Genomic DNA, 27,500 nt, shown 5'->3' on the forward strand with positions numbered 1-27,500 from the left:
TGTGTTCGTGTGTTTAGGTGTGCTGTACGCAGGCATGATGCTCACCCCTCAGGGCCCTAGGGTACTGGAGTTCAACTGCCGCTTTGGAGACCCTGAGTGCCAGGTCAGGCCAGTCACACTGCTGCTTCACAGTACATGTACACTTAGTATGGTAGCATATACAGTAGAATAGAAAAGAATACTGCACAGTACATGTACACTTAGTATGGTAGCATATACAGTAGAGTAGAATAGAATACTGCACAGTACATGTACACTTAGTATGGTACAGTATACAGTAGAGTAGAATAGAATACTGCACAGTACATGTACACTTAGTATGGTAGCATATACAGTAGAATAGAAAAGAATACTGCACAGTATATTGGTACTGCAGCGTACACAGTTGGATAGAATAATGTTAGTGATTCCGAAAGAGTCTAAAAGTATACATATACGTAATGCATAGTAATATGTAATATGTAATACACATTTGCATGAGAGATCATATTCAATGTATACATAGCCTTTTTTCTTAAATGATGTGTACAATGTGGTGTACAAGATACAAATGATCTTGATATAATGTATATCTATAACTTAGAATTCTAACAAGTGCATGTTTTATTTGCAAAAATATAATGCTGTTGAATTTGTTTCAGGAAATGATTATCCAAAAGACTTTTGCATTCTACATTCTCTGTCTGTCCGTATCTCAAAATTTTATTCGGTAGCTTTTTGTTTAATGTCAAAATCGATGAATATATAACAGTTTCATGCCGAAACTGTCTGGTCCAGCTGCCCCCAATGAAGAATGACCTGTATGAAGTGTTTGATTGGTTTCATCTTATACATTGGGAGAAATACATTTTGCATAAAGAAAATGGTATTTTAGAAGTCTTTATCCGCTGGCTTCTTGGTCTTCTTCTCTCCCTCTGTCAGGTGTTGCTGCCCCTGCTGAAGAGTGACCTGTATGAGGTGCTGAAGAACACGCTGGAGGGAAAGCTGTCCTCTAGCCCCCCCTTATGGCAGGAGGGGATGGCTGCAGTCACCGTGGTCATGGCCAGTCCTGGTTACCCTGGAGCTTACAAGAAGGGCATCGAACTCACAGGTCAGGACACAGCACTACACACTCTATTGCATGACATCGTCAGCTCAGAGGGGAGTTAAAATGTGGAATCGGGAAGGAATCGGGTGGAATCACAAAATTGCATATTTTTCAACTGTTCGCTTCACTTTCAATTGTCTTATTTGCATGTATGCCATATAGAGTATAGATTCTTTGCCCGAGCCCGAGCCCGAAGCGGCCCGACCCGACCCATGGGCCGGGTCGGTCCGGTATTTTCCATCACTATCCTCGGGTCGGGTCGGACCGGGCCCCAGGAGTGATCAAGCTTCTTCTTCTTCTTTTTTTAACTATTAGCTTAGGGCCTTAATGGCACGGACAACATTATGTTGGATAATGATTAGACGAAATATTCTAAACACTATTCTTTGTGTGAAGCCTACAAAGTTGCAGAAGTCAAACTACGAAATTGCAAAAGGCAACATGCGCAGTTTTCTTCCACTGGCAAGCGTAATACTGCTGTGCTGAATTGACTGGCGCGCGCGTGTGTGTGTGTCAAGGCTTGCCGGGCGCCAGGGCGCCTATAAATCGACTTTGGTGAATGACAAACTGAATCTCATATGCATTTGGCCATGATTTTTAAAATAATTTAGTCTGAGATTTCGCTGTGGTCTTGAAAGCCTCCAGGCACTCGCGTGTCTCCCGTGTCAGAACTCTGTCGATGCTCCTCCTCCACTTGCGTCTGACTTAAAATAGGCCTACCACTGACAATTCTCCGGTTCAAATAAGTTAACCATCAACTGACAAGCGACGCAAAATCTATATTTTGCTATGCCTTTACAATCCAGTATAGTGGTCATCATCAAAATGACCAAGGACAGATGTATACGACATGAGAAAAGTAGAAGTTTGAGATCAGTTTACAGCATGAAGACGACATTAAACTAGTCAACATGTAGCCTAATGTCCGCTTATTGTCGGCCTATTGTTTTGATGTAGGCCTACTTGGATGCTTTTAAACACGATTCTTTATGTGTAGGCTAGCCTATAACGTTGCACAAGTCAGACTACGAAATTGCAAACGGCAGCATATCATGCGCAGTTTTCCCTCAACTGCCAAGCAGGTAACAGGTAGACCAGTGCCGTTGTTCCCAATAACGTTATGCTTCCCAATCACTTGACTCACGCTGGCTGCTGCTGCTGTCGAACACTTCTGTTTATTGTTTTTTTTTGTATTTTACTATATTAGTGAACACAACGAAGGGCATTGCATTTGCAAAACCGTTTCATGAATTGCTTAGTCAAGCCGTGTTTGGGACTCAATGCGATGGCATGCGCAGCATCGCAGCATCGAATCACTTTCACTTTTACCTCTGCTGAAAAATGGCAGTGGATCTCCAAGTAGGCTACCGTAGGCGTAGTAGACGGTCAAATTAAACATTTCAGCGGACGATATGCTCACGAGAAGTCCCAGTGACAGTGCATGCATGGCTTTGTAGCCTAACTTTTTTCATCACCGGCCAAAATGGCTGTGGCACTGACGGACGCCAGGGCGCCTAAAAAAATGTCTTTGGGGAGTAAAAACTGAGTCTCACTAGGCATCTGGACGGTAACTTATTGGGATATGATTTTTTTTTAAAAATAATAATAATTTAGTCGGAGATTTCTGTAGGCTAGATGCTCCGCCTCCCCATGCGTCTGACAATTCTGCGGTTTAAATAATGCCATCAGCTGACAAGGCGACGCAAAATCTATATTTTGCAATCTGCCTTCACAATCCAGTAGTGGTCATCATCAAAATGTTCAAGGCAAGAGTAGGCTATACGACATGAGAAAAGTAGGCTAAACAAGTTAGTGATCAGTTGAAGCCTGAAGACGATAGGACTCAACATTAATGCTCCGCATATTGTCGGCCGTTTTTGATTCATTTGGATGCTTTTCAACACACATATGCAACACTTGTCGTCCTTATTACATTGTTTATCAAGATAAATGTTAACAAATGTGTTTGGTTCACTTCAAACAGCTTAAAACTAGTTGACACCGTCAGCTATAACGTCCACAATATTAAGTAATGGTCGGGCTTCAATCGGTCTCGGGCTCATAATTTACAGTTAATGTGATGGGCCGGTCCGGGCCGGGCTGGAATGGGCGCGCGGGCTCGGAAGGGTCGGGTTTCATTCTTTAGGCCCGATCTAAGCTCTAGTGCCATATTGTGAGGTTGCTTTGAAATGACTGTTTGAATGTCATCGAAACGTTGGAAGAACCACATTACTGTTTTTGTTTGGTTGGTTTGATGGCCTTGTGTGTTTTTTTTAGTTTGGCTTTGTTTTATTTATTTTGTAAACTTGTTTCTTGTTCAGAATGTATAACCCGTAAATCGGCTGTTCAGGCATATCATGCAGGTCCTATCCAATTTGCCATATATTTACTGCAATATGCAATAATGTGTATTAGGTCTTTGTGTATGTCTTGTTTTTGTGTATCGGTGTAAGCTGTCAGACAATGAGTAAAGAATGACATTGGCGCATGGAGAAACTATAGGCCTACATTTCAACCATTTATATTTTGAGAAATTACATACGATTTCAACCATGGCATATATAAAAACATTATATAAAAAAATGCAGTACAGTGAATAATTTCTGTTTGCAACACACTTTTCATTCGTCCCTCATGCAGGGGTCTATGCAATGAAAAAGCCTTGGGAGTGTCAGTAAACTCATCCCAACTGTCCCTTCTCTGAAGGTTTTTTTTATTGCTCCCAAACCCAAGTTAACTGCAACAACTTGACTAGGCTTTTGATCCCTGTCTTTCATGCACTTAAGTTTTTTTGTCTATAGGATGTATTTACTCCAAGAGGAACATGCGAAGGAAATCGTTTTTCAAATCGTTAAAAAAAAAATTTTTTTAAAAGTTGAAAAGTAATTTTTTTTTTTTTAACATTTTAATAAACTATGGCGGCCAAAATTTAAACTATGGCGGTGCGCCATAGTTTCCTCAATGTATGGGAAACACCGCTCGGGATTAATAAAAGTACTCTACTCTACTCTATTGGACATGATGTCTGCGCATTGTGAACTTTACATTGCACAGACATCATGTCCAATAGAGTAGAGTAGAGTACTATTATGCACATTGTAATGTGTTCACTACAGGTCTGTTCTTCCCCACAGGTCTGTCCCAGGTAGAGGAGCAGGGCTTGCAGGTGTTCCACGCAGGGACGGCCCTGAAGGAAGGAGGGGGCGTGGTCACCAGCGGTGGGCGTGTCCTGACAGTGACGGCAGTGATGGCTGGTCTGGACAGTGCCCTCCACAAGGCCAATCAGGGCGTGGCGGCCGTGGGATTCCCCAACGCAGTGTACCGCCGAGACATCGGTCACCGCGCCATCGCACACCTCACACGTTCTAGGTGTGTGTGACACACATCCATGCACTAGCACACACACAAAGGCAAACATGCGTAGTAAACACATGCATAATTTACACACACGTAGACAAACATATGTAGCATACCCATACATAACAAAACAAATGCGCAGTCAAACATGTCACACACACACACACACTGTGTGTGCCACACATTTGTGTAGGCAGACATGCATACACGGTACACACACAGACAAGTGCGCTCACATAGGCGTATTATACAAACACATGGGCTAACATCTATCCAACACACAGTAGTGGTTTACTGGCTGCCATAAAGACACTGCACAACATTTGATACCTCAACGCTCCATAGTAGTCCATGAACACAGATGAAAAATTGTAACAGAAGTTGTCCGCATGGTGGTCCAAGAAGGGAACAACTAGGTTAGGAAAATACTTGCTTTAAGTTCCTCAAAGTGCTTCTTCATCTGAGCAGTATACATTATTGATGCCTTAAATGTTCAGCTTTGTTCTTGTAGACAAAACAATACATTCCTGTGATGGTGGTCTATATTTTTGTATTTCGCTTTTTCAATAAATCAACAAATGCACTGAATTTAGACTCTTGTTTTTTATTTATTCTATGAAGGGCTCCCAAAAGGTGGATTTTTTTAATTATAATTTTTGAATTATTATTTTAAAAACAGAACTTCCTTATGTCCTCTTTGGACTGCAAGTGAAATTTTAAATATATGTCTCTTTAGTAATCCTCATCTTGGGGCACATTATGCTTGGTTACCAGTCCTTCAAATTTGAAGCTGAACTCAACTTTTCAATCAAATTTGTTCCACATATTAAGTAAGGTATTGGTTTGTAGCCTATGAATTTGCCCTTAAATCGTGTGCATTGCAGATCAACTTGGAATACCTAGAAAAAAACATAAATGAACAAAAAAAAGCTGAATTATTGTTATTACCATACAGTTATTGTTATCACCAGCCATTATTTAATGTGTGTCTGATGTCTGCCTGTGTTAACAGAGGTCTGACCTATAAGGACAGTGGGGTGGACATTGCCGCAGGCAACCATCTGGTGGACCTGATCAAGCCACTGGCTAAAGCCACTACTCGGGCAGGTAGGCCACCGCTTCATATGGGCCATGGAGGCTCTCTCTACAATAGTTTTCCTCAATGGGGGCGTCAGGAAACCTTGGGGGGGCCTGGAGAGCAAGTCAGGTGAGAGGGACATGGAGGGTGTTGGGAAGGCCCATTCAAAGGGAATGGTAGCCCTCATGTCATTCTAGAAGCTGTGTAATTGTCATACAGCATAATCAATAATGCCATACAGAAAAGTATGATTATTAGGCTGTGCTGTTTTCATGATCTTTTACATCATGCTATTGGGTGGGGGGCGTTAGCATGCTTATAATTAAGTCAATAAAGCAATTCAAAGGAATGTTGAGAACCACTGCTCTACACTGAAATGATGATATGATCAACTTGAAAATATTTTCGTAATTCAAAACCTTCAGTCTTTTCAGGGTAGTTGGTGTTTGTTGTCTAGGTGGTTGCCTTAAATGTACAGTGCTGGGGGTAATCTTTGTGGTTTACAGTATATTATACATGTTTAGATATTGATATTTAAACATACACATTTATTTGATATTATTTCACTTGCATACTGTAAAACGGCCTTTTGGAGAAATGCATTTGACCCATGATGATCATGCTAGGGTCTTAATAGATGATGTCTGATCTTGCATGAAGTCCTTCACTGTTTCTCAAAGTCAAGTGTGCTTCCCTTCGTAGTGCCACAGCTTTGAAGGTGTACACTCATTACATTACATTATTATATGGTGTGACGTCATCGGTCGAATGCTCCATTCATTTCAATGGGGCTCCCCAACGTTCGCACGTCTGATATTTGAGATAAGGACGAGTTGGTCTATATCAGACTGCTGTCAATGGCAACAAGACTTTTCACTGCTAAAGCGAATGTTTCATATCACTCCGCAGGGGGTCCGGTCTTTTATAAACTTTAGTTAGTTAGTTCGTATAGTTTATAAACTTAACATTAAATAAAGACATGTCCCCGCCATGTGTGAATCATTTAAGTATATCCATATAATAGAGCTCTTCAGCGTTGACGTCAACTTGTATGCGGCGTTTGGACTACCGGTTCCCTGGCGATTTTTTACATTGCAAAACGCCATAGAGATTCAGGTTTGGCAAAAATATAAGTTGCACGGCAACAACGAACATTAGCGTGTCCCCGCATCCCGTTCTCATTAGTGGAACGGATCGTATCATCATGTTGGTGTATTCACATGTTAAATCATGACGATTATAATTCAATATTGCTAACCCCTTTCTGATCATTAAAACTTCCGAACTACATACTTTCCTTTGGTTGCCATGGGTACAACCTTCCGCACGTACATGCCGTTAGATACTGGCGCCGTTTCTGTAGTCGCCAAAAGCTTCCGGGTTTAGCATATGGACGCAACATCGTATTTATGTCGAAGTTTGACACAAAATGATCAACCATGTCATACCTACAGCCTATTTTTAACACCCTCGACAGTTTGCGGGGGTTCGCTAAGCGCGTGCTTGCACTCGGAGCTTATTTGAAATTTACCCCTATTCATTCCCAATGGAGGCCGGAAGCCGATAGGAACCAGGACGTCCTTAAATGCTAACATGAAAGACTACAATCTACTACATGCTTCCGCTTCCGCTGAAGAACTCTATAAGCGGGTTAACGTTCGGCGAGTCGATCGCTTTGTGGAATAGCAGCACTTCAGAGAGCTCCGCGTCGGGGTCTAAAGACTCTCTCTGTCGTGCTGCTATTCCACGGTAGCGACCTTCTCGCCGAACGTTAACCCTTACTTATTACATTACATTGCATTTGGCAGACGCTTTATAACCAAAGCGACTTTCAAAAGAGGACATAAGCAAGCCAACATCACAAGCAAATACAAAGTGCACAGGAGATATACAGAACAACAAGTGCAGTTGAGGGGTTAGGTTTTTTTTAATTATTTTTTTTTTTTATAAAGAGTAAATAACGAGTACACACACACCCAAACTAAACTAAACTAAACATCATGTCAGGTGTCTGCCCTGGGGCAAGGCCATCTCAAGCATTAGTCTAGTAGATACTCTCGAAAGAGGAAGGTCACTCACAAGATGAGGCTCAAAGCCTCGCACGCTTTTTAAACAGGATGAATCAAGGCTATGGGAATTTGTAGAATTCTGAAAGATGCTTGAGTTTAGAACAGTACTTGGTGTGTCGGGATGACGTGGAGTCCTTGGAAACCGATCGTTACTCAAAGGAGGCACTCTTGAGTTTGAGAAACGGTGCTCATTTAGACGCTCGTGTCCCATTTGTCCGCTAGGGTGCAATGCTGAGCTGGGTGGTTTTGCTGGCCTATTTGACCTGAAGGCTGCTGGATTCATTGATCCTGTTCTCGTGTCAGGGACAGATGGTGTGGGGACCAAGCTGAAGGTACAAACAAACTGCTACCAAAGCAGTAAAAACACACTGACCGACTGACCACTCTGTGTGCATCCTTGATTAGACAGTATTGTGTATGTGTGTGCGTGTGTGTGTGTGTGTGTGTGTGTGTGTGTGTGTGTGTGTGTGTGTGTGTGTGTGTGTGTGTGTGTGTGTGTGCGTGTGTGTGTGCGTGTGTGTGTGCGTGTGTGTGTGTGAAGAGAACTTTGCTGGTGGGTGTACATGCATGCCCATGCATGTGGGCCACACAGCACTCTTGGCGTGGACCTGGTGGCCATATGAATGAACAATAATATTATTTGTATTTGTAATAATAATAATTGTATTTGTGGGTGCGCGCACCACTGTCTGTGTCATTGTCCCTAGATTGCCCATGCGTGTGGACAGCACGGCACTCTGGGCCAGGACCTGGTGGCCATGTGTGTGAATGACGTGCTGGCCCAGGGGGCAGAGCCCTTGTTCTTCCTCGACTACTTTGCCTGCGGCCAGCTGGACGTGGGAGTGGCCTCCTCCGTGATTGGAGGGATTGCAGACGCCTGCAAGATGGCCGGCTGCGCTCTGCTGGGTGAGTGTGAAGTGATTGGCACGTGAACTGACCAATCATGTTATGTGGAAAATATTTCACTTTGCTTGTTCCACTTTGAGTGCTCATGTCCCGAAGTTGGAGAGGTGTATATCCAATCCATGTTTAAAATGTGACATGTGACAATGTAGCTACAAGAAAATAAGCCGCAAGTAGGACTGGGGGCATATTGAGTTAATCATGCTGTAGACCCACAATGATTCACAAAAACTGTGGTGTGTGGATATGGGAGTGTGTATGTATATTTGGAAAGCGCTTTGAAACAACTTCATTGTTGTAACACTGCGCGCTATATAAATGCATATTGTATGGTATATTGTATTCGTTCCTTTCCGTCTCTACAGGCGGTGAGACTGCAGAGATGCCGGGCATGTATGCCAAGGGAGAGTACGACCTGGCGGGCTTCTGTGTGGGGGCGGTGGAGCGGAGCGCCCTCCTGCCCAGGCTGGGGGACATCGCTGAGGGGGACCTCCTGATCGGAGTGGCTTCCTCTGGGGTGCACAGCAACGGCTTCAGCCTGGTCCGCAAGATCCTGGAGAAGGCCGGCCTGCACTACAGCTCGACCGCACCCTTTGGCAAACCTGGAGAAACCATTGGTGAGTTGGTTCAGGTCCGTTTGTGAGTTGGTATAGAGTGATGCACACACATGAAAGGCAATAGATTTGTTTTCTCTAACAAACCATGAAACTCCACTAGATGCCTATGAAATCGTACCTTAGTGGATTTGTTAGAGGTGTGTGCATGCATATACTTGTACTTGACGTGTACAGTGTGTATTTACTTAACTTGCACCTTAAAGAAAGGATTCATCTCCTACTTTGATCTCTGCTTGTTTTCAGTGATGGGCAAGCTGGGTCAGTGATGGGCAATCCAGTGCCATGTACTCAAAAAGATCTAGTTTATCAGTCCAACTCAACCAGGTGACCGTTCAACCCGGCAATCAGCTGCTTGAATTGAACAGGTAAAACTTGGTGATTGCCTAGTTGAATGGTCACCTGGTTGAATTGGGCAGGTAAAACTAAGTATTTTGGAATATATGGCACTCCATCGTAACTAATGAATCTAAGTTGGCCATCAGTGTTTCAAGAGCTTTGTGGCTAAATTACTTGTATCCATTTTTTGAACATTTTGGGAAATTGACATTTTTGTATTGGGCATTGCATTGCATTGCATTTTAAAATGCATTTAATATAGGTTTTAAAAGGTATGTTCTCAAAATATTTGAATGGCAGGAATTCACGCGTAGATGATGGGACATCTGAACAGTCCTTTCCAATAATAAAATGCAGAAGTAAAAAAATAGCACTTGTGTCATTTTGCAACAAAGTTGTTTTTGACCACTGCAGGTGATGTGCTGCTGACGCCCACTAAGATCTACAGTCGTCTGCTGCTGCCGGTGCTGCGTAGTGGAGTTGTGAAGGCCTACGCCCACATCACTGGAGGAGGCCTACTGGAGAACATTCCACGCGTGCTGCCCAAGGAGCTGGCAGTAGACCTGGGTATGTGCAACACTGGTTACACTTAATAATAATGGATGTATAAAAAGCCTTAGAAAATAAGACTTAGTTTTGTTCATCATTGGTTAATTATTTTCTAACAAATGTTTGCAAATGAGTGGGGAAATGTTGATATTTTTGTTTATGAAACATTTACATTTTGTGTGTGTGTGTGTTTTTAGATGCCACTCGTTGGCGTATCCCTCCCGTGTTCTCCTGGCTGCAGGAGGCCGGGGGCCTGAGCGAGGAGGAGATGGCCCGCACCTTCAACCTGGGCCTGGGGGCCGTGCTGGTGGTGGCCCGGCCCGATGCCCAGAGGGTCCTCCGCCAGCTGCAGGCCCACGAGCAGGCCTGGATCGTGGGCTCGCTGGCTCACAAGCAGCCTGGTGGGTCTGGAGCTTTTGATGATTGATGAGGCAGTTTTCACAATTTCTAGGCTATTCTCTGAATATACACTACCATTCAAAAGTTTGGGGATAGAATCTGGGGCAGGAATCTGGACAGCATTACGCCCAGGGAGTGAATGAGTGTAGAACCATAACTGGTTATAATAAATGCCAAAGCTGTCCAGCTTTGAGTAATGATAAATAAATGTAATTTATTGCAATACAATTGTCTATACATTCATTCCACACTTTTTTTTTAACCTTTTCTAATATCATATTGCTCATTTGTTGTATTCATTCATTTCAGAGAATAAGGACACAATAAACTGATATGTGGAATTGGCTAAATTGTCAAAAAAGTATTGTGGGGGAAAAGTGTGGTGACTCCAAACTTTTGATCGGTAGTGTATTTAGTGTTTGTTAAATGACGTCGATTTTGATCATATCAGCTTTCCATAGATCACTTCATATTTCAGTGCAAGTATACTGGTAATGGCTTGCATTATATAATATAAATGACGAGTGTGGATTGTGTGGTGAACTTGGGTGAAAGAACCTGTTGTGGTCCGGAAGCTGTACAGTAATGTGTGTGTGTGTGTGTGTGTGTGTCGGTGTGGGGTGGGGTGGATATGTGTGCACGCATGCTTGTACTGTTGTAGGGTCTGAGCCCGTGGTGGTGCATAACCTGTCAGCCAGTCTGAAGGCGGGTCCAGAGTCAAGTCCAGACACCAGCGCTCTGCCCAACGGCAACACGCACTCTGATCACGGACAACGGAGACGCGCCAGAGTCGGGGTGCTCATCTCCGGAACAGGTACCAACAAAGCTTAACACGCCCAATCCCAGCTTAGCTCAGAAGTTACACACCACATACACACAGTCGCTCAAAGACGTACAGCAGCCGGCACACTGTCCAACAGCACTGCCCACTCTTACCACACTCAGTGCAGATGTACTGGAATAGGAATACACTTGTCTGGAACAGGTATTAACTCTTCCAATCACAGTTTAAGCTACATTCACACACACATTACTTGCTTGTCGCTCATTTGGCTACTCGCCACTCACTCATGGAACATTTGATAAACGTTCCTGTGGGTTTAAAGGACAACTGCACTATTTTGAACATAAAGGTCATTTTCTGTTCAGTTGTCTGCAATATTTTAGAGTCGCCCTCACCGTTTATTTCATGTTTGCTGTAGTCTGTTATTTGGCCAAATTGGATTTAATCTCAACAAGATTTAGGATGGCCGTTTATGGGCATGTCCAGCTCTGTTCTTAAAATCACCTTTAACATTTGTTTTCAAGAATATGCAACTCACCAAGTGTTCAGCACACTGGTGTTCCTTAAGAATTTGTGTAGCGATGGCTTCAGTCGTGTTTTATGTAGCATTTTGTAAATTACTGTAAGTTTCACTTTCACTTTCTTTCACAAAATGGCAAATAAAAATGACTGAAACCATATTTCGCCTTGAAACTTGTTAGGAACTGCTAGTGAGCATCCCTTATCACTTTGTGAGCTGTAGACTTTTGAAAACAAATGTTTAAGGTGGCTTTTAAGAACATAGTTCGACACGCCCATAGACGCACATTGTAAAACCAATTGAAACAAAATCCAGATGAGCCAAATAACGGAGACTGCACCAAACATGAAAAACAAACGGTGAGGGGGACTCTAAAACATTGCAGACCACTCAGAAAAGGGGCTTTATGTTCAAAATAGTGCAGTTGTCCTTAAACTGCCATTGTAAAAGTGAGAAGTTTACTGTCAATAATCCAAACTGTGTATTCCAATTGGTTACTCGCTTTGCTTGAAGTTACAATACTTTTATCTTGGAATCCGCCCACATTGCATTGTACTTTCCTCACCTCCTCGCTTCGCTGAAACACATTACATTGTACATTGGACATTCTATTGACTACACTCGCAGAGCAAGTAATTAGTAACGATGTGTGTGAATGTAGCTGTAGAGGTTCAGAGGTCGGTCTGCCATACAATACACCATGGAGGTTGGATGTCTCGGTTTACTATTGCATGTGATGTAGAGGGATGATCCAGAACACTGGATCAACTACCAGTTACACGCATACCAAGAATTTCTCCTTTTTGAACTCAACATTGTCAACATTATTACCCATAATGTGTGCATTGCAAAATTTTGAGCAAAACTGTGCTCTTACCCTACTAATTGAACCTTCACACTTTACCTTACTGGTGCAATGTGCAATGAATGAAGTTTGGCCAACAGGCTGATCCACTTGAGCCATGAAACTTCCCACACTAAAATGACAGGTGTTTCCATTAATTTGTCCAACCCCTGTATATGTGTGTTGTTAGGCGCATTTGACATAGTACAATAATGACTGACATTGCAAAGTACGTCAGCGAGAACTTGCCATAACGGCATGGGTTGTGCAACACACAGCGTATTTAAAGTTCACCGTAGTAGATGACCGAGACGGTGAGCTCACACCAGTTTGATCTACGTAGCACATCACAAGTAAGGTGTGGGGGGACAGGTGGGGAGGAGGAGTTGAAGTGGAGTGCGTTGCAAAGTTTTTAGGGGTGTGACTGTGGGACACGTGTCTACACAAGCGTCAGTGAACTTTTGGCCAACCATTTCAAGGGTGCGTCACAGTGGAGACGGTATGCAGACACTTGCAACGAACATCAACGTGGATAAGCAACTGCAGGAGTGGCCAGGTCCATCTGCAATCACACGTCGTTTCTTCATCACAGCATGACTGAATTTTGTGAAGTCGTACAAGATTTCTAACCGTTATGTAACATTTCCAGTCTATAATGCATTGGTGTCTGCGCATGTAGACATTGCGCAAAGTTAAATGTGCCTATTGTTGTGTATGTGTGCAGTAGCTGGCACAAACCTGCAGGTCCTGATGAAGCAGACAAAGGATCAGTCGATATATAAATGAAAAAATAAAGTCGATATTATGTATTATGTCTGTAATGCATATTATATTATAATGTATTTATAATGCATGTAATTATATGTATGTATATATGTTATACATTATAAACATATAATAATATATACATATAATGATGTATATTACATGTGCCATAGGCACAAATCTGCAGGCCCTGATGGAGCAGGCGAAGAAGCCGTCGAGTGCTGCTGAGATCGTGGTGGTCATCTCCAACAGGCCAGGAGTGTTGGGACTCAAGAGGGCCTCCATGGCCGGCATCCAGACACGGGTCAGTTCCAGCACGGGTTAGAATAGGGCCACCACTACACCTTCCTTATTTTATTTGATGTGATGTTGATGTGAAAGTGGAAATTAGCTCTGTGGAAAGGCAGTAATTGTGCATAGCTCCGGACTCAGTAAAAATGACTTGAGTTTAAATGTGGTGGTGCAGTTTAAGAAGTTAAAGAATTTCAACTATTTCGACTACATTTCAACTATTATCTAGCGTTTTTGCTTTGATTGGGTACCACAAGACATATTACATGAAAAAGTGGCAGTTATTCTTTCCCCATAAAGCAGTGCAGGACATCAAGGTGGGGAACTGGAGACCTCTCTGCTGAGGGGGGAGTCCCCAATGTGACATCATCACTAAATTCTGTTTAAAAAATAAACGTTAATATTTGGACTCTAAAATATATACCATTGAAAAATTATCTGAAATGGTTTTAATCATCAGTGGTGGTTAACCTGCACCACCACCTTTTTAAGAAGTTTTAAGTAGATTATTAACATGTGGCTGTTTTGTTACTCTTTATTACCACATTCTTTGCTGATTAATCATTTTATTTAACATAACTTAGATTTTGATATATATGTCATTAAACCCATAATAACTGATTTCCAACAATGCATTTACTCTACACATACATTCTTGGGATGCGTAACTACAGTGCTAATGAATTTAGGCTTTGCATAAAAAACTCCTTTGGCATTGGCATTTATTTGGTGTTTACTACTTTTATATTTGTAGGTGGTGGACCATAAGCTGTATGGTAGTCGGTCTGAGTTTGACAGCACCATAGACCGTGTGCTGGAGGAGTTTGGGGTGGAGGTGGTCTGCCTGGCCGGCTTCATGAGGATACTCACCGGGACCTTTGTCAAGAAGTGGAACGGTACACTTGAGGACGAATTGGTGCTAGCCTAGTACCAGAGATTTTTTTTAGAAAGGGGAGATAGGACAGAATCGTTAGGTGTCTATAGAAATCAACGGTGAAGATTCGTAACGCAAATATGGCGTCTACCCGCACATCTCCCGCCTTTCTGGTAACAAGAGCCAATGTGCCTGCTGAGCTGCGTTGCCAGTGATCCAATCATCTGGCTGCATCGGCGCACGCGAAATTATGCACATGCTCAGTTGTGAAAAGCCGTTGCTCTCGTGCCGTTATGGAACTACTGCGCCTGCGCTCTGTCAAAAAAACCGTGAGAAAAGTGGCTTAAAAAGCTTTATTTTGACTCGTATGACACAACCAAGTAGTCCAGATTGATCAGTTTTTCACGGTCGTTTCAACCATATGGTTTTCACAACCGCTGGGTTCCCCTCCGTCCTATACTCAGTTTCCCCATTCATTTTTCCCATTGACTCTCAGCTCTGGTCTACTTAATCGCGAAATAGCACTCCGAAGGCGTCACCAAGATGGCCGCCATATGTCCCCTCTCAATCTAAATTCTCTCTGCTAGTACTATATAGCCGCTGAAAAAAAAATAGGAATCTAGGTTTCCAGTTCTATGCAGTTGTGAAACAAGAAGGAAAACTCTACACTCAAAAATCCTTGACAGCGATAAACCCTTGATAAATAATTTAATAGCCAAGCTTTCGGCCGCATGGCTATTAAATAAACAAAATGATTTAAGAGTGCAGACATTTTTCTTTCTTGTTTCAGTTTTTGTTTGTTTGGCACGTTTTAATTGTGAGTGCTGTGTAATCTTTTGAAATGCACATTAGTTCTATGCAGTTACCATGAGGCAACGGCCATATTGGGTCGTTCATCAAGAAGTAGAGAGGCCCAATGAGAAGGGACGACTCTTCTTTCATTATGTCCGATATACAGTATTGCAGGGTGTAGCTGACAATGTGGTGTGTGTGTGTGTGTTAAGCATGAACTGAATGTGCAATCTGTTGGTAGTATATCTCTTGACATGAATATTGATATTGTGGCCTGTAGGGAAGCTATTGAACATCCACCCGTCACTGTTGCCATCGTTCAAGGGTGTTAATGCCCAGAAGCAGGCTCTTCAGGCAGGCGTCCGTGTGGCAGGCTGCACCGTTCACTTTGTTGCCGTAAGTACTCAAAAATAAAAATCAACCCATGCAGTCAAGCTTGTTAAAATGCTCTTCATCTCTAAATTATGTATACGTTGTAGTTCATGTATTTTATCGGTTGAAAGTGTCATGTTAGGTTCATTGCTTTGCTGCACCTCATGACATGTTGGAACGGCGAGCATTATTCTTCATTATGATATTTGTTATCGATCATGCAAACATTTGCAGCATAAACGGTTGTGGCTGAACAAAAATAAATAAATCCCCAGAACGCACCTCTTCTTATTTGCAGGAGGAGGTGGACGCTGGAGCCATCATTGTCCAGGAGGCGGTGCCTGTGGTGGTGAATGACACCGAGGAGAGCCTATCAGAGCGCATTCGCGAGGCGGAACACAGGGCCTTCCCAGCAGCCCTTGAGCTGGTGGCCAGCGGAGCGTTGAAGCTCGGCGAGGACGGACGCATCATCTGGAACTCCACAATGTAAACAACAACAAAATAAAACAGTGGTGTTCCAATTCCATGGTTCAGTTACTAAGTTAATCTGGAGTAAGTAGTAAATCTACTAGTAGTAGAGACTTGTGGCTTTTTTTTCCAAGCAAATAAAAAATTTCAAGAGGGCTCTGATATTAGGGGGTTTACCATTTACCACACCATGGTCAGAGAAACTGGATAATATTATACTCTTAGAAATCTCGGTAGTTACACGGTAAGTTACTTAACCTTTCTGGAATGATCCCCTGGATTTCTTTCGCATCCATTCCATCAAAGGAACAAATCAATCTCTTCCTGCAAAAGGATCAGCTGTATGTTGTAATACTGTATGTGTGTGCTTAGTGATACAGCCAATGTAAAGCACATGTTACATTGTCATTTTTAAGTGTACCGAATTATTACTGAAGAACTATGTAATTAGATTGTTTACATAAATTGCCATTTCAAGGATGCTCTCACTACTGTTACATGGAGAGTAATCTGTAGAAAATGTGACATTCCCTTTCCTTTAATCATGTCAATCATTCCAGAGGGTTTTCTCTTCAGTGTACTTGAAAGTAGCCTTCTCATTCCGTAATACTGACACTGTTGATACTACTTGAACATTTGGGAACTTCTATGGCACTAACCCAAGTTAGAAGCTGCATGAAACGTTGTTCTGTTGGTTTGTCTGGGTATTTGTGTAGCACGGTATGTCATGCACATTGCACGCACAAAGACGAGGAAAAAAATGTGGCCTCATTGCCTTGAATAAATAAAATTGCACTGTAATGTACATGGTCTGTGGATTTTTTTTACAATTCTCTTCCCTTCAATAAACCAATTATTTTTTTACGTGAAGGTAAAGTTCAGGGAAGTTTATATTTTATCAGATTGTTTTTTTTCATACAACCATTCACTGAAAGCAAACACTGCATTTACCCTTCCTTCACATGGCCACTGACAGAAGGGGGTGGGGTGCTCCTGTCTTTTTGTGTCTTGCATTCATACACTCAGTCTGATTGGCTGACAGTCTGTGCAGCTGGCANCAGGCTTGTGCGAAATTCAGAATTTCTGAATTAAATTCAATTCAGGAAGTGGAATTGAATTTGAATTGAATTGACTCCACCCCTACAGGATGTTGAATTGAACTGAATTTGAATTACAGGAAATGGAATTCAAAATGGAATTGAAACTCACTGCAATTCAGGAAGTGGATGAACACACAACTTTTGTGTTTTCAAAATAATAAAATACAACAATAACAGTGTAACTAAGTACAATAGCATTAACAAAAATATATATTGCTAATAAATTTAACTACAAATGTATTCAGCATTCAAAATGATAAGTAAATGTTGTATAAACCATGCAGGCCCCCATTGTGATTTTCAGTAATTGCATGTATAATAATTAGTGTTATGCAAGGCCTACAGATGACTTTCACACTTTTTATTTTTTATGCACCAAAATGTATTTAAATATTACCTCCTACTAGGGTCTACAGCAAATAGAGAATGGCATTGTACTACAGTAACTCAAAATGGAAGTTAAAAAAACCCCAAAAGTCAAATAATTACCTACCCAAATCCTAAAGCACTGCTAGGAAGCAGCTCAACAGGTGACCTAAGGGGGCTATAATTCACTCTTCCCACCCATCTTGCAGTGGCGGGAATAGACACATGCTTATAAATATACAGCACCATCTAGTGTTCTTATTTTGTCATTACTTTGAGTTTCTTTGAATTTTACACCACCACCCAGGGATGGGCAAAGACACATCTAAATGTATTTCAAAATACAATGCAAAATACCCAGCTCTAAGATGTTACAAATACTTTACAAAATACATAACAGTAAATGTATCAATAATCAACATACTGTATTTTGCATTTTCAAATACACAAAATACAACAGAAACTAGGTATCTGGGTGTGTCCTGACTTACAAGCTAATAAGTTTGGCTATTTGGTGTAGCGGTTAGAGCCCCAGTTTTGCATGCCAGAAGTTCAAGGTTCGAGTCTCAGCAAGGAAACTCAATTTCCCTTCGCTACTCAATGACTTGTATGGCATGGCCAAAAATAACAATTCGATTCACTTACACAATAAAAGGTAGGCCTACTTTAAACCACACAAACTCCTGTGTAACCATAATTTCCAGTCATTGAACAAACAATAATGTTAAGTTCTTGTAACTATGGAGAAGGCTATATAAACAACGGGCTACTTGGCACAACTAGCATTTAAAAAATGGTACAGATATGTCAAGGTCTGTATGTGAGTTCAATAAACAAGAACGTGTATCTTGTAAATTATGTCCATGTACCTTGCAAAGCGGCACTAATGCACCATTTGTGGCCTTAGAGCGCCATCTTGTGGGTGATGCATGGTGCAGTATTAGTAATGATCACGGTTGCACCTTTGGTGCTTAGCATGGCAATTTCAATTATTGATGATATTTTATCAAGAGTGAGTTTTTTGATCCAACAGCATATATTCAATAATTCAGAATTTTGAGGCTGGTTATTTGTTAGTAGCTCGTAGTCAGGTAGTCACCTGCCAATGTTACCTGGGAATTGAACTGTCAATCTTTGGAGTCCTTCACCCCTTTCCCAGACAAACACTTTTACATTCCAATATAGCTACAAGCATCACTTACATACTATTTGATCCGTGTTCCTACTATGTAATTGCATTGTTCAGGAAAAAGTAGGCTATTGTATTTTCTCTTATTTTGAAAATTTAAAATACATGGGGAAAAGTATTTTGATACAAACTTCAAATACTTGTAATTCACTGACATGAAATACAAAATTCAAAATACTATGTTCTATTTGTAAATGTATTTTAATTGAAGTATTCGAGATACTGACCATCCCTGCAACCACCTAGTGTCAGTATTATGTCATTGCTTTGAATTTCTTAGAATTTAAATTCTGTGAAATTCAGTTTCCTGCCATTCCAATTCGAATTGCAATTCTATTTCCTGTTTGGAATTTAAATTCAATTCATATTGAAATTCAAGAATTGAATTTGAATTTTGGGGTCATTCTCAATTCAATTCGGAATTTCGTACAAGCCTGGCTGGCAATTACATCCTGAACTTTTGACGTAGGCAAAGGAACCATCGGTCCCCGTAATGCAGTTATCGTCCGCCATGCAAGTCAATGGTCAGTGCCTGTGCCTGCCTATGTGACTGTACTCTAGACCCTCTCTACTTACCCTCTTCCATTTGTAGGAATATGGCGTATGGTCAGGCTACATGTGAATGATGCTGGCTAATACAGAACAGGGTATATCTGCACCAGTGTTGATGACCTTGATTGTACCACTGCCTAATTTGGTACCATTCTTAAAGAGAAAGATCACAGAAAACAACAAGTGTCCTTGTGCCAGGATCAGGATGAAGAATGATTGGGTATTTATAAAATACTGTTTGTATTGTATTTAGTTACAAAGGGTTCATTTAATGTTTTGCAGACAGGATTCAACAAGTGCTTCTAGGATAGTTGTAATGGAAACTCAGTTCAAGTATGTTTCACATAATGACTCCATGATCACAACAAGGTGCGATTTGTCAAACTGCTCCGATTTTTAAGCAATCTCAATAGTTGAGTTTAAGTGAGAATAAAATCATGTGGAACATTACAAAAAACAGAACGGGGGGGGGGCAATCCTCCCCAATAAATCGCACTCTCATCATAATCAAAGGCAGTACTGTGCCAGTTCTACACACAAACACAAGTTGAGTGCAGGCAGAAAGGGAGCCCATAGAGGGCGCCATTTCCATTCCCTGTGCTTTCGGAGCACAGCATTTCAGTGCTGATTGCCCTATCAGTGTAATTAACACAGAGGGATCCTGCCTTTGCATGCCCAACACATTCTCAGTCACATCTGCCAACCAACTGGTCCATCTCCAAAATATCGCAGTGTCCACTGAACTGCCAAAGGCCATTCTGACATACAAACACAGACTTGGAGAGGTGCTTATTGCTAGGCACTCTCTTAGACATCCCGTCTCGGATTAAGTCCTTTAGCCATCATAAGTGCAGGCAGACACCGGCTCCTCTTCAGCTAACAGATGCAGATTTGAGTAGCTCTGGCTGGGGCCGACAGAATCGCAGGATGGATAGCCGTTCATTGCCTGCACGCCGAGCCAGGGAAACCTCCCCCTGGAGGCCAAAGTCAGCCATTACACACAGTATTTCCTCTGAAAAATAAAGAACGGATACATAAACAGAAAATTACAACGCCACTGCACATGTGACACACAAAGGAAAAACAATATATAAAATAATGAACATGCAACTATAAAAGCCCGCAGTACATGATGGTCATTCAATCATTTTATTTCATTGCACAAGCAACTATATAGCTCTTGAGGTCTTGAAGTAGCATGTTCAGGTAGACATATATGTCGATAAGCTAATAAAGCAGACTGTGGGTGCAAGTCATACTATTTCCTCCCGTCCTTTTCTGTAGCCTTTGGCCTTTTGACACAAGGCACAATGTCAAGCTTTTTATTTAATAGACAGCACAATCCACAAAGGTCATTCTCTCATTTGCAATCGGGATGTTGAATTGGGAGAAGCCATCCAGGAGTTGCTCTGAACCCCCCTTCTCAAAATCATATTTGCTAACCAGTTAGCAACGTAACTTGGTTCCCAATATGAATTTGAATTGCAACAAAGTAAGTTGCTAACTCCGGCTCCGTGGAGAGACCAATAACGTTTCCCCGCCGTCAGCCTAAAAAAACTTTTCGGGGACTATTCTTCATTCACCATCCCAATTGCAAATGAGAACATGACATTAGAATTGCGCTTTTGTCAGTGACATCACCACTAGGACACAAGCAGGCAAGGGAGGACGGGAGTTGGATTAGAAAGAACCTATGGACCTTTTCCTACCTGGGTCATTCTCTGCTATGGTAACCAGGTAGAAGAGGCCCTGATTGGACAGCAGCTGTGTTACCATGGGGAAAAACCTGTCCATCACCACTCGGCCCCGCTCTCCCCCTGCCCATGACGCCTCTATGCCACTCCCGCCTACCTGTCGAAGAAAAGCGCATTTCACACACACATGCACACAGTTCAGCAACACACAGTCACAGAGTAATGCGCCACAGCACCAACACACACACACAGCAGGAGAGCTCAACTATAGTAACTCATCTCACCTCCATCACACATAAACAGGTCAACACACACACACACACACACACACACACACACACGCGCGCCTTTTATGGACTCACCTCTTCTGGAGGAGTGACCACATATGGAGGGTTGAAGACCAGGACGTCCACTGCACCACTGAGCCTCGGCAAAAATGACTCCACCTGTTCACAAGCAATTTTCAGTATTACTGACAACGTACACTTACATAGCAAAATAAAAAAAATAGTGTCACTGTATTTTGTGCAGCTCTAGCTCTAGTTCCATTAACAAGGTTCCATTTTGCCAGGGCTGGGCCCTCTGTACAATATACTATGAGGGACAGGTTTTCCCCAGGCCAGTGTTAGCTCTGTACGTTCCACAGATACACACGCACATGTAGTAGCGTACATATTATGCAACTGTTACGCAATATACTATAATATAAAAGACAATTCAGGTCAGCAACCACACTAGACACTAACAGTCATTACTACGGAATCCCACTTGTTAGCGTCTCTGTCTCTCTGTGTGTTTACGGGAGCTGCAGCAACTGTCTTCTGTAATGTCTAGAGTTACTGAAACAAGGCACTGGCGCCAAACAGACTTCACACAATGACCCGCGCCAGCGGCGGCTGCTGCTGCTGTTACAATGTGTGGCTGACCACAATAAAACAGGCCACATGTCTCTGAGAGCAACACTGAGAAAAACGCAAATATAGATTTTTTTTCTGCCTTTCTTGTGATTTTCATTTTTTTGCAGAATGTGCGAGATGTGTGTCAGTAAATGTGTCAGAGAAAGAATGTATTTTTACCTCACCGTGTGGGTGTGTGTGATTGTTGTCAATGTCTTATTATATGTTTAAACTTTTCGCAATTTCAAACTTCTGTGCTAACCCTGTTACATAGATTTTTGACAATAAAAGTACACTTGAAGTCTTGAAGAATCCACTTCAGAAAGCAGTATTGCTTCGTCTAAAAGCATACATAGTCTTTAAAGGGGCTGTATTTATGTTTTTTTTGTATGGGCACAAGTTCTCTTAGGCTCTGCACAAAGGGGTTAATGTAGACTATGCGTTATAAAATTATGGTCCCCCAAATTGCAATGACCAAGTCTTAATCTGTTACTTTTGTTAATGCCATAGCAATGTTGTCAAGATGTAATTAAGTCTTTTCAGCAATGACTGAACAGGCCTCATCTGCTCAAAGAGGCTATGAAGTGAACACATTCAAAAGGCCACAAATACATCAGACATTACCAGATGTCCATGTGCAAGGTCTCATTGTAAAGCTTAGAATCAGAACCTAGGATTAATTGTCGCCCAAAGGTTGCCGATTCGACTCCCGATTCGCCAGGTTGGTGGGGGGAGTAATCAACCAGTGCTCTCCCAGATCCTCCTCCATGACTGAGGTACCCTGAGCATGTTACCGTCCCACCGCACTGCTCCCTAGGGGCGCCATTGAGGGCTGCCCTCTTGCACGAGTGAGGTATAAATGCAATTTCGTTGTGTGCAGTGTTCACTTGTGTGCTGTGGAGTGCTGTGTCACAATGACAATGGGAGTTGGAGTTTCCCAATGGGCTTTCACGCTTTCACACTAACTTAATATGCCCCGGGGCCTACTTGCGGCCCGTTTTCCTGTGGCGGGTTACACGTGGTCAGCTGACCTGGGACTGGATGACTTGGCAGACGGTACTGTTTGAAAGAATAAAACTACAGTCTAGATGTTCTGTTCATCTTATGACGAGAAGTGGTGGGCTTTTAAACACAAACACAGCTTGACATCTTGTTCAAAACTGACGGTGCCAAAATAAACCATGCTGTGGCCATTTCTGGACTTGACAGCTTTGATACCAAGTGTCTGTGTGTGTGTGTGTGTACGTGTTATGAATAAGCAAAATGAAAACACTGCCCTGCGATACAAGTGTCTGCCCACAGACGCAAATGTGGTGTGTGTGTGTGTGTGTGTGTGTGTGTGTGTGTGTGTGTGTGTGTGTGTGTGTCTCACCAGGTCTGTGATGACTGGCTGCAGCCTGACGCCATTACACGCAGATGTCTCAGCAGCACACTGAGCAGCAGCTGGATTCACATCAGTACAGCTGGAAACGCACGCACGCACGCAAACGCACATTCACAGTTTAGCGAGATTCTCGACAAATTAATGACAAATACAAATTTTAAGATGTGACATAGAAGCAGACGTAGCAAGTTCTCCATATATTTTGATATTCATGCTCTTTCCCAAATGTCCTAAGGCAGTGGGGTTGACACATGCTTTTCATTTTACTACCAAGGGAATTACCTTTGCAGCATTTGTACAACATGGCACAGACATAGCACATAGAATAGGACAAATGGGAAAAAATATCTTAATTTAATGGGAGAGGAGTGACAACGATCAAACACACTCTGCACATACAGTATATCCACCTTTACTAGCACTAGTGGTAAATAACTGTATTTGAACAAGTGTATTGAATTTAATTTGTACATAGTCCACCCCACTGCTATTTGCACTTCTGATTAGATGCTGAATTGCATTTTCATTGCCCTGTGTTTGTGCAATGACAAAGGGCACTACAGGGTATTACCACAAATGGAGCTCAGCCTCTAGATTCCAATCTAATGTCTGATACTCACAGATATAGCGTTTCTGGGCCAGTCACAGAGGCCAGGAAGGCAGACACAACTCCTGAGCCACATCCAACCTCTAAACAAAATGTTGGTCTGCAAATAAAACAGACACACACACACCGCGTCAACAAGTGAAAATGTATTGTATGGTTTGTTTCAGATTGATTCATTTCAGGTACGATTCATTTCAGATTTTAAGCAACATCCATGGAGTTACACGAAACCACAATTACAATCATGTAAAAAAAAAAGTGGAGATGTCAAAACCAGAAGGAGGGACCCCCCGCCCCAAACCACACCCTGTGTAAAGCTCTGGTGATATGATGATCTCTGATCTAGGCTGATTGTGGGCAGTCGTGGTATAATGGTTAGGGAGTCGGACTGCAGTTTACAGGACTGCAGGTTACCACTCCCTATAACTCCATCCATGAGCAAGGCACCTAACCCCTCATTGCTGCAGGGACTGTAACCAATGGCCTGTGATATCTGTAAATTGCGTTGGATAAAGAAGCGTCACCCAAGCAATGTAATGTAATAATCTCACTGTGCAAGATGGCTCATCTTCTAACTCTCTGCAGAACATTGGTCTCACCGAAGGCGTTGCAGACGTTCGGCATCCTTCTCCAATGCATCCAGCAGTAGGAAGGAGTCCTCTGCAGGCTCATACACATCTGCAAAGGGGCCGCGGCCAACATGGCCGAACAGAGGAGTCGGGTACGTCATCTGTCTGCAGAAAGTCACTGGCCCCCTTTTGTCTGGTCAAAACTTCATCACACTATCGGACACTAAACCGTGAAGACCATAAAAAGTTATTCATTCTTCTCGACACAAAATCATTTGCAGCTTTGAAAGGCCTTGGGTTTCAAAGTCACTGTAGTGCAGTAATTCACAAACAGGACTTGGATGCAAAGCACAAACATTAAAAACCAGAATATACCAGTATGAATAAATAAACAAATAATAAAGAAGTTCAGTATCAGCAGCAAGCCAAGGCAAGGTTTTCCAATTTCCATGCAGGGTCACTTGGGAATGAACACAGATGGGGATTTCCTTTTTTTTTTGTTTACTCCTAACCCCAAAACAGAACCATCCAAAACTGGTTCTAAATTACAGTAAAACACGCGAGGCAAGCGAATGTTCTTTTATGTTTTATGGAACTTTTTTTCAGCCATTTTACAACGCAGAGAGCTGTTAATCGCGAGCAGCCAGGGGCGGCGTGAAAATTATTATGAACAACTCCGGGATTAGAAGATACGGTCGTCTGGGCGTCATTTAAAGGGGTGTAATGAAGTCAATAAAAGAAAACAGGCTTGATGCCTTGTCTCGGCTCTGCACCAGAAAGCACGCCAAGGTCTGTGCAGTGTATGTCAGCAGCCTCACACTTCTCGAAAGGCACATAACTGTCCAAATTCAATTATCTTGCTACGTGGCTTAACTGCACGCAGAATAAGCACGTGCAGCAAATAACCATTAGTGCACACAAAAGTAATACTGTGGTAGCCTCTTTACATCATTCCCGTGTCCGCTGTATTCTTTCTCTCAGAGGCATGCTCAAGTTTTGTAAACAAATCAAGACAACCAGGATACTGACAGCTAACATAAATCCTGTAATCTAAAGTCCCTCTTATTTACTTGCGCATATGAATGGCTACCACAGCACAAAACTAACACAGACGTTGATGTCCTTATTTTGCAATAACTACTTAGATTTACCTCTACAAACACAGCCAACAATGTTTGAAGACCAACCACCGCTTCTTTCCTCCTGTCCGCATGGATCGCTAACTGCTTACTTCCGCTTCCTGCTTCACCGAAGGGAATTGTGGTAGTTGTAGTTTTGGATGGAGACTTGCAGAAATTGGTGTGGGCTATCTACTTGCAGCATATTCAGCTCTGTAAAAGAAAAGGCCAACCCATATTACGCAGAGGATATCAGCATTGTTAAACTTTAAGATCTCCAGTAGCTTTACAAGACCAATAAATGTCGCGTTGGGGTTTATTGCTGTCGCTTGAGTCTTTGCAGTGGTCTGTTTGCGTGTCACTGAATTGGTTGGGTGCGTGCAGAGGGTGATACGTGAGATGGGGAGCTAAAAGTGGTTGGCTTTTCAAGTGCAATGCCCATGTTCCCAAACAGACACACAGGCACCAACCCAGACAATGACTGCCTCCATAAAAGCAGCCAAGTCTGCATGTCTCAGACTCTGACTTATTAAGAGCCCCAATCTAAAGTGGTAGGCCTACAGAGGCAAAGAGGAAGCAATTTTCAGGGCCTAAAAGGACCCTAAAGGAACAGGCTACTTCCACAAAGATGTCACAAAGCTGAGAAAAGATCAATGGGCGTCGAACCTGCAACTCTGATGTGAAGACACACACACACCCACACGCACGCACGCGCGCACACACACACACACACACACACACACACACACACACACACACACACACACACACACACACACACACACACACACACACACACACACACACACACACACACACACACACACACACACACACACACACACACACACACACACACGGACACGTCTGCAATATGCTTGTCCCTCTTGGTAAGCGCATCGTGTTGTGCTATGGCAAGGCCACAAAAAAGGGCACAGCAGCAAGGCCAGTGCACCTTTGCATGGTACACCACGATAATAGAAACAAATTCAGCATGCTGTCACGATTTGTGGCATTTCTTTCACACCCTCACAATTATTATTTTTTTGTGACACCAGCATCCTGGATTTGTTTCTTTTATTTCATTCTTTTATTCTGCATGAGGTTGTTAGATCGTGTTGCAGTAGCAGGGTCAGGGGCCACACAAGAGGAAGTTTAAACGTTCGAGAACCAGAAAGTTGGGTTGCAATGCAAACCAAAAAAATGTATTTGTCTGTGAACCGTGACGACAACGTTGCGTCAGCAGGTTCATCCGAGTAACACACAGTCACGTGTGGAAAAGTTCAGAACCTGGTATGAATGGGGGTGGTTCGCAGGTAAGCACTTAACCCTCTGGTTGTGTTACGGTCAAAGATGACCGTTTTGAAACTTGATTCTTAAATAACTTCTCTATTTCTCATCATACACAAATGACACTTCATGATATCCTCCAGCTAACATATTCAAATGGTCAAATGAAATTTTATTTCTTAAAGAATTGTGGAAGATACACCAACTTGTACATTCATGGTGTTTCAGTCAAAAATGACCGGACCATTAATTTACTTCTCCCAAAGTTATATATAGTTATATTACATTCACTTTACTCTCATATTCTTTTCTGTTAGGCTTTTCAGAATACAACCATATGTGCCACATTAGTATATATGTTTACAGTTAGTTGAAATACTTGAAAAAAGTAAAGGTGTTCCAAACTGCCTGAAAGCCCCTGAGAGGCCCTACACTCCAGAGGGTTAATAAAACAAATTGGTGCAGGATAAGGAATAAGAAAAAAGCCTACAAATCACTAAAACAAAGCAGAAGAACATTTACATCAACTTGGAAATGTATTAAAAGGATGTTTAAAAGGTATTAATCACAAAATGTGCAAATCAGATTGGTAATCAATGTATTATTACCTTTTTTGTGTAGGCGGCCAAT

General features: G+C 42.3%; 2 protein-coding genes across 2 annotated transcripts in view; one reads left to right on the plus strand and one right to left on the minus strand.

The window, feature by feature from the left end:
- The window catches only part of gart (phosphoribosylglycinamide formyltransferase), a 26,199-nt gene extending 9,289 nt beyond the window's left edge, over nucleotides 1-16,910 (plus strand). The window contains exons 9-22 of the mRNA XM_063217182.1: nucleotides 18-103; nucleotides 922-1,090; nucleotides 4,222-4,456; nucleotides 5,457-5,551; nucleotides 7,814-7,923; nucleotides 8,299-8,497; nucleotides 8,860-9,111; nucleotides 9,862-10,014; nucleotides 10,194-10,397; nucleotides 11,057-11,209; nucleotides 13,482-13,612; nucleotides 14,354-14,495; nucleotides 15,546-15,661; nucleotides 15,936-16,910. Coding sequence (XP_063073252.1) covers nucleotides 18-103; nucleotides 922-1,090; nucleotides 4,222-4,456; nucleotides 5,457-5,551; nucleotides 7,814-7,923; nucleotides 8,299-8,497; nucleotides 8,860-9,111; nucleotides 9,862-10,014; nucleotides 10,194-10,397; nucleotides 11,057-11,209; nucleotides 13,482-13,612; nucleotides 14,354-14,495; nucleotides 15,546-15,661; nucleotides 15,936-16,127 — 2,237 coding nt within the window. The 3' untranslated portion in view covers nucleotides 16,128-16,910. The remainder of the gene's footprint in view (nucleotides 1-17; nucleotides 104-921; nucleotides 1,091-4,221; nucleotides 4,457-5,456; nucleotides 5,552-7,813; nucleotides 7,924-8,298; nucleotides 8,498-8,859; nucleotides 9,112-9,861; nucleotides 10,015-10,193; nucleotides 10,398-11,056; nucleotides 11,210-13,481; nucleotides 13,613-14,353; nucleotides 14,496-15,545; nucleotides 15,662-15,935) is intronic.
- A 2,468-nt stretch (nucleotides 16,911-19,378) lies between these two features.
- On the minus strand, nucleotides 19,379-25,715 carry n6amt1 (N-6 adenine-specific DNA methyltransferase 1). Its single transcript, XM_063217923.1, has 7 exons — nucleotides 25,614-25,715; nucleotides 24,493-24,685; nucleotides 23,907-23,993; nucleotides 23,275-23,365; nucleotides 21,369-21,452; nucleotides 21,022-21,163; nucleotides 19,379-20,324 (listed from the first exon to the last, which is right to left on the minus strand). The coding sequence occupies exons 2-7, from the start codon at nucleotides 24,621-24,623 to the stop codon at nucleotides 20,185-20,187; spliced, it is 675 nt and encodes a 224-aa protein (XP_063073993.1). The 5' UTR covers nucleotides 24,624-24,685; nucleotides 25,614-25,715; the 3' UTR covers nucleotides 19,379-20,184.
- Between the last annotated feature and the right edge of the window lie 1,785 nt (nucleotides 25,716-27,500).

Source organism: Engraulis encrasicolus, chromosome 15 (genome assembly GCF_034702125.1).
Source record: "Engraulis encrasicolus isolate BLACKSEA-1 chromosome 15, IST_EnEncr_1.0, whole genome shotgun sequence".
NCBI lineage: Eukaryota > Metazoa > Chordata > Actinopteri > Clupeiformes > Engraulidae > Engraulis > Engraulis encrasicolus.

Bases quoted from the DNA above. Each gene is read 5' to 3' on its own strand.
- n6amt1 (XM_063217923.1), bottom strand. From the start codon at position 24,623: ATGACGTACCCGACTCCTCTGTTCGGCCATGTTGGCCGCGGCCCCTTT. The intron at 23,994-24,492 runs GTGAGACCAATG...TTTTATTTGCAG, and splicing joins GAACGTCTGCAACGCCTTCG to ACCAACATTTTGTTTAGAGG. The intron at 21,164-21,368 runs GTGAGTCCATAA...TTTCTTCGACAG, and splicing joins TGGTCACTCCTCCAGAAGAG to GTAGGCGGGAGTGGCATAGA.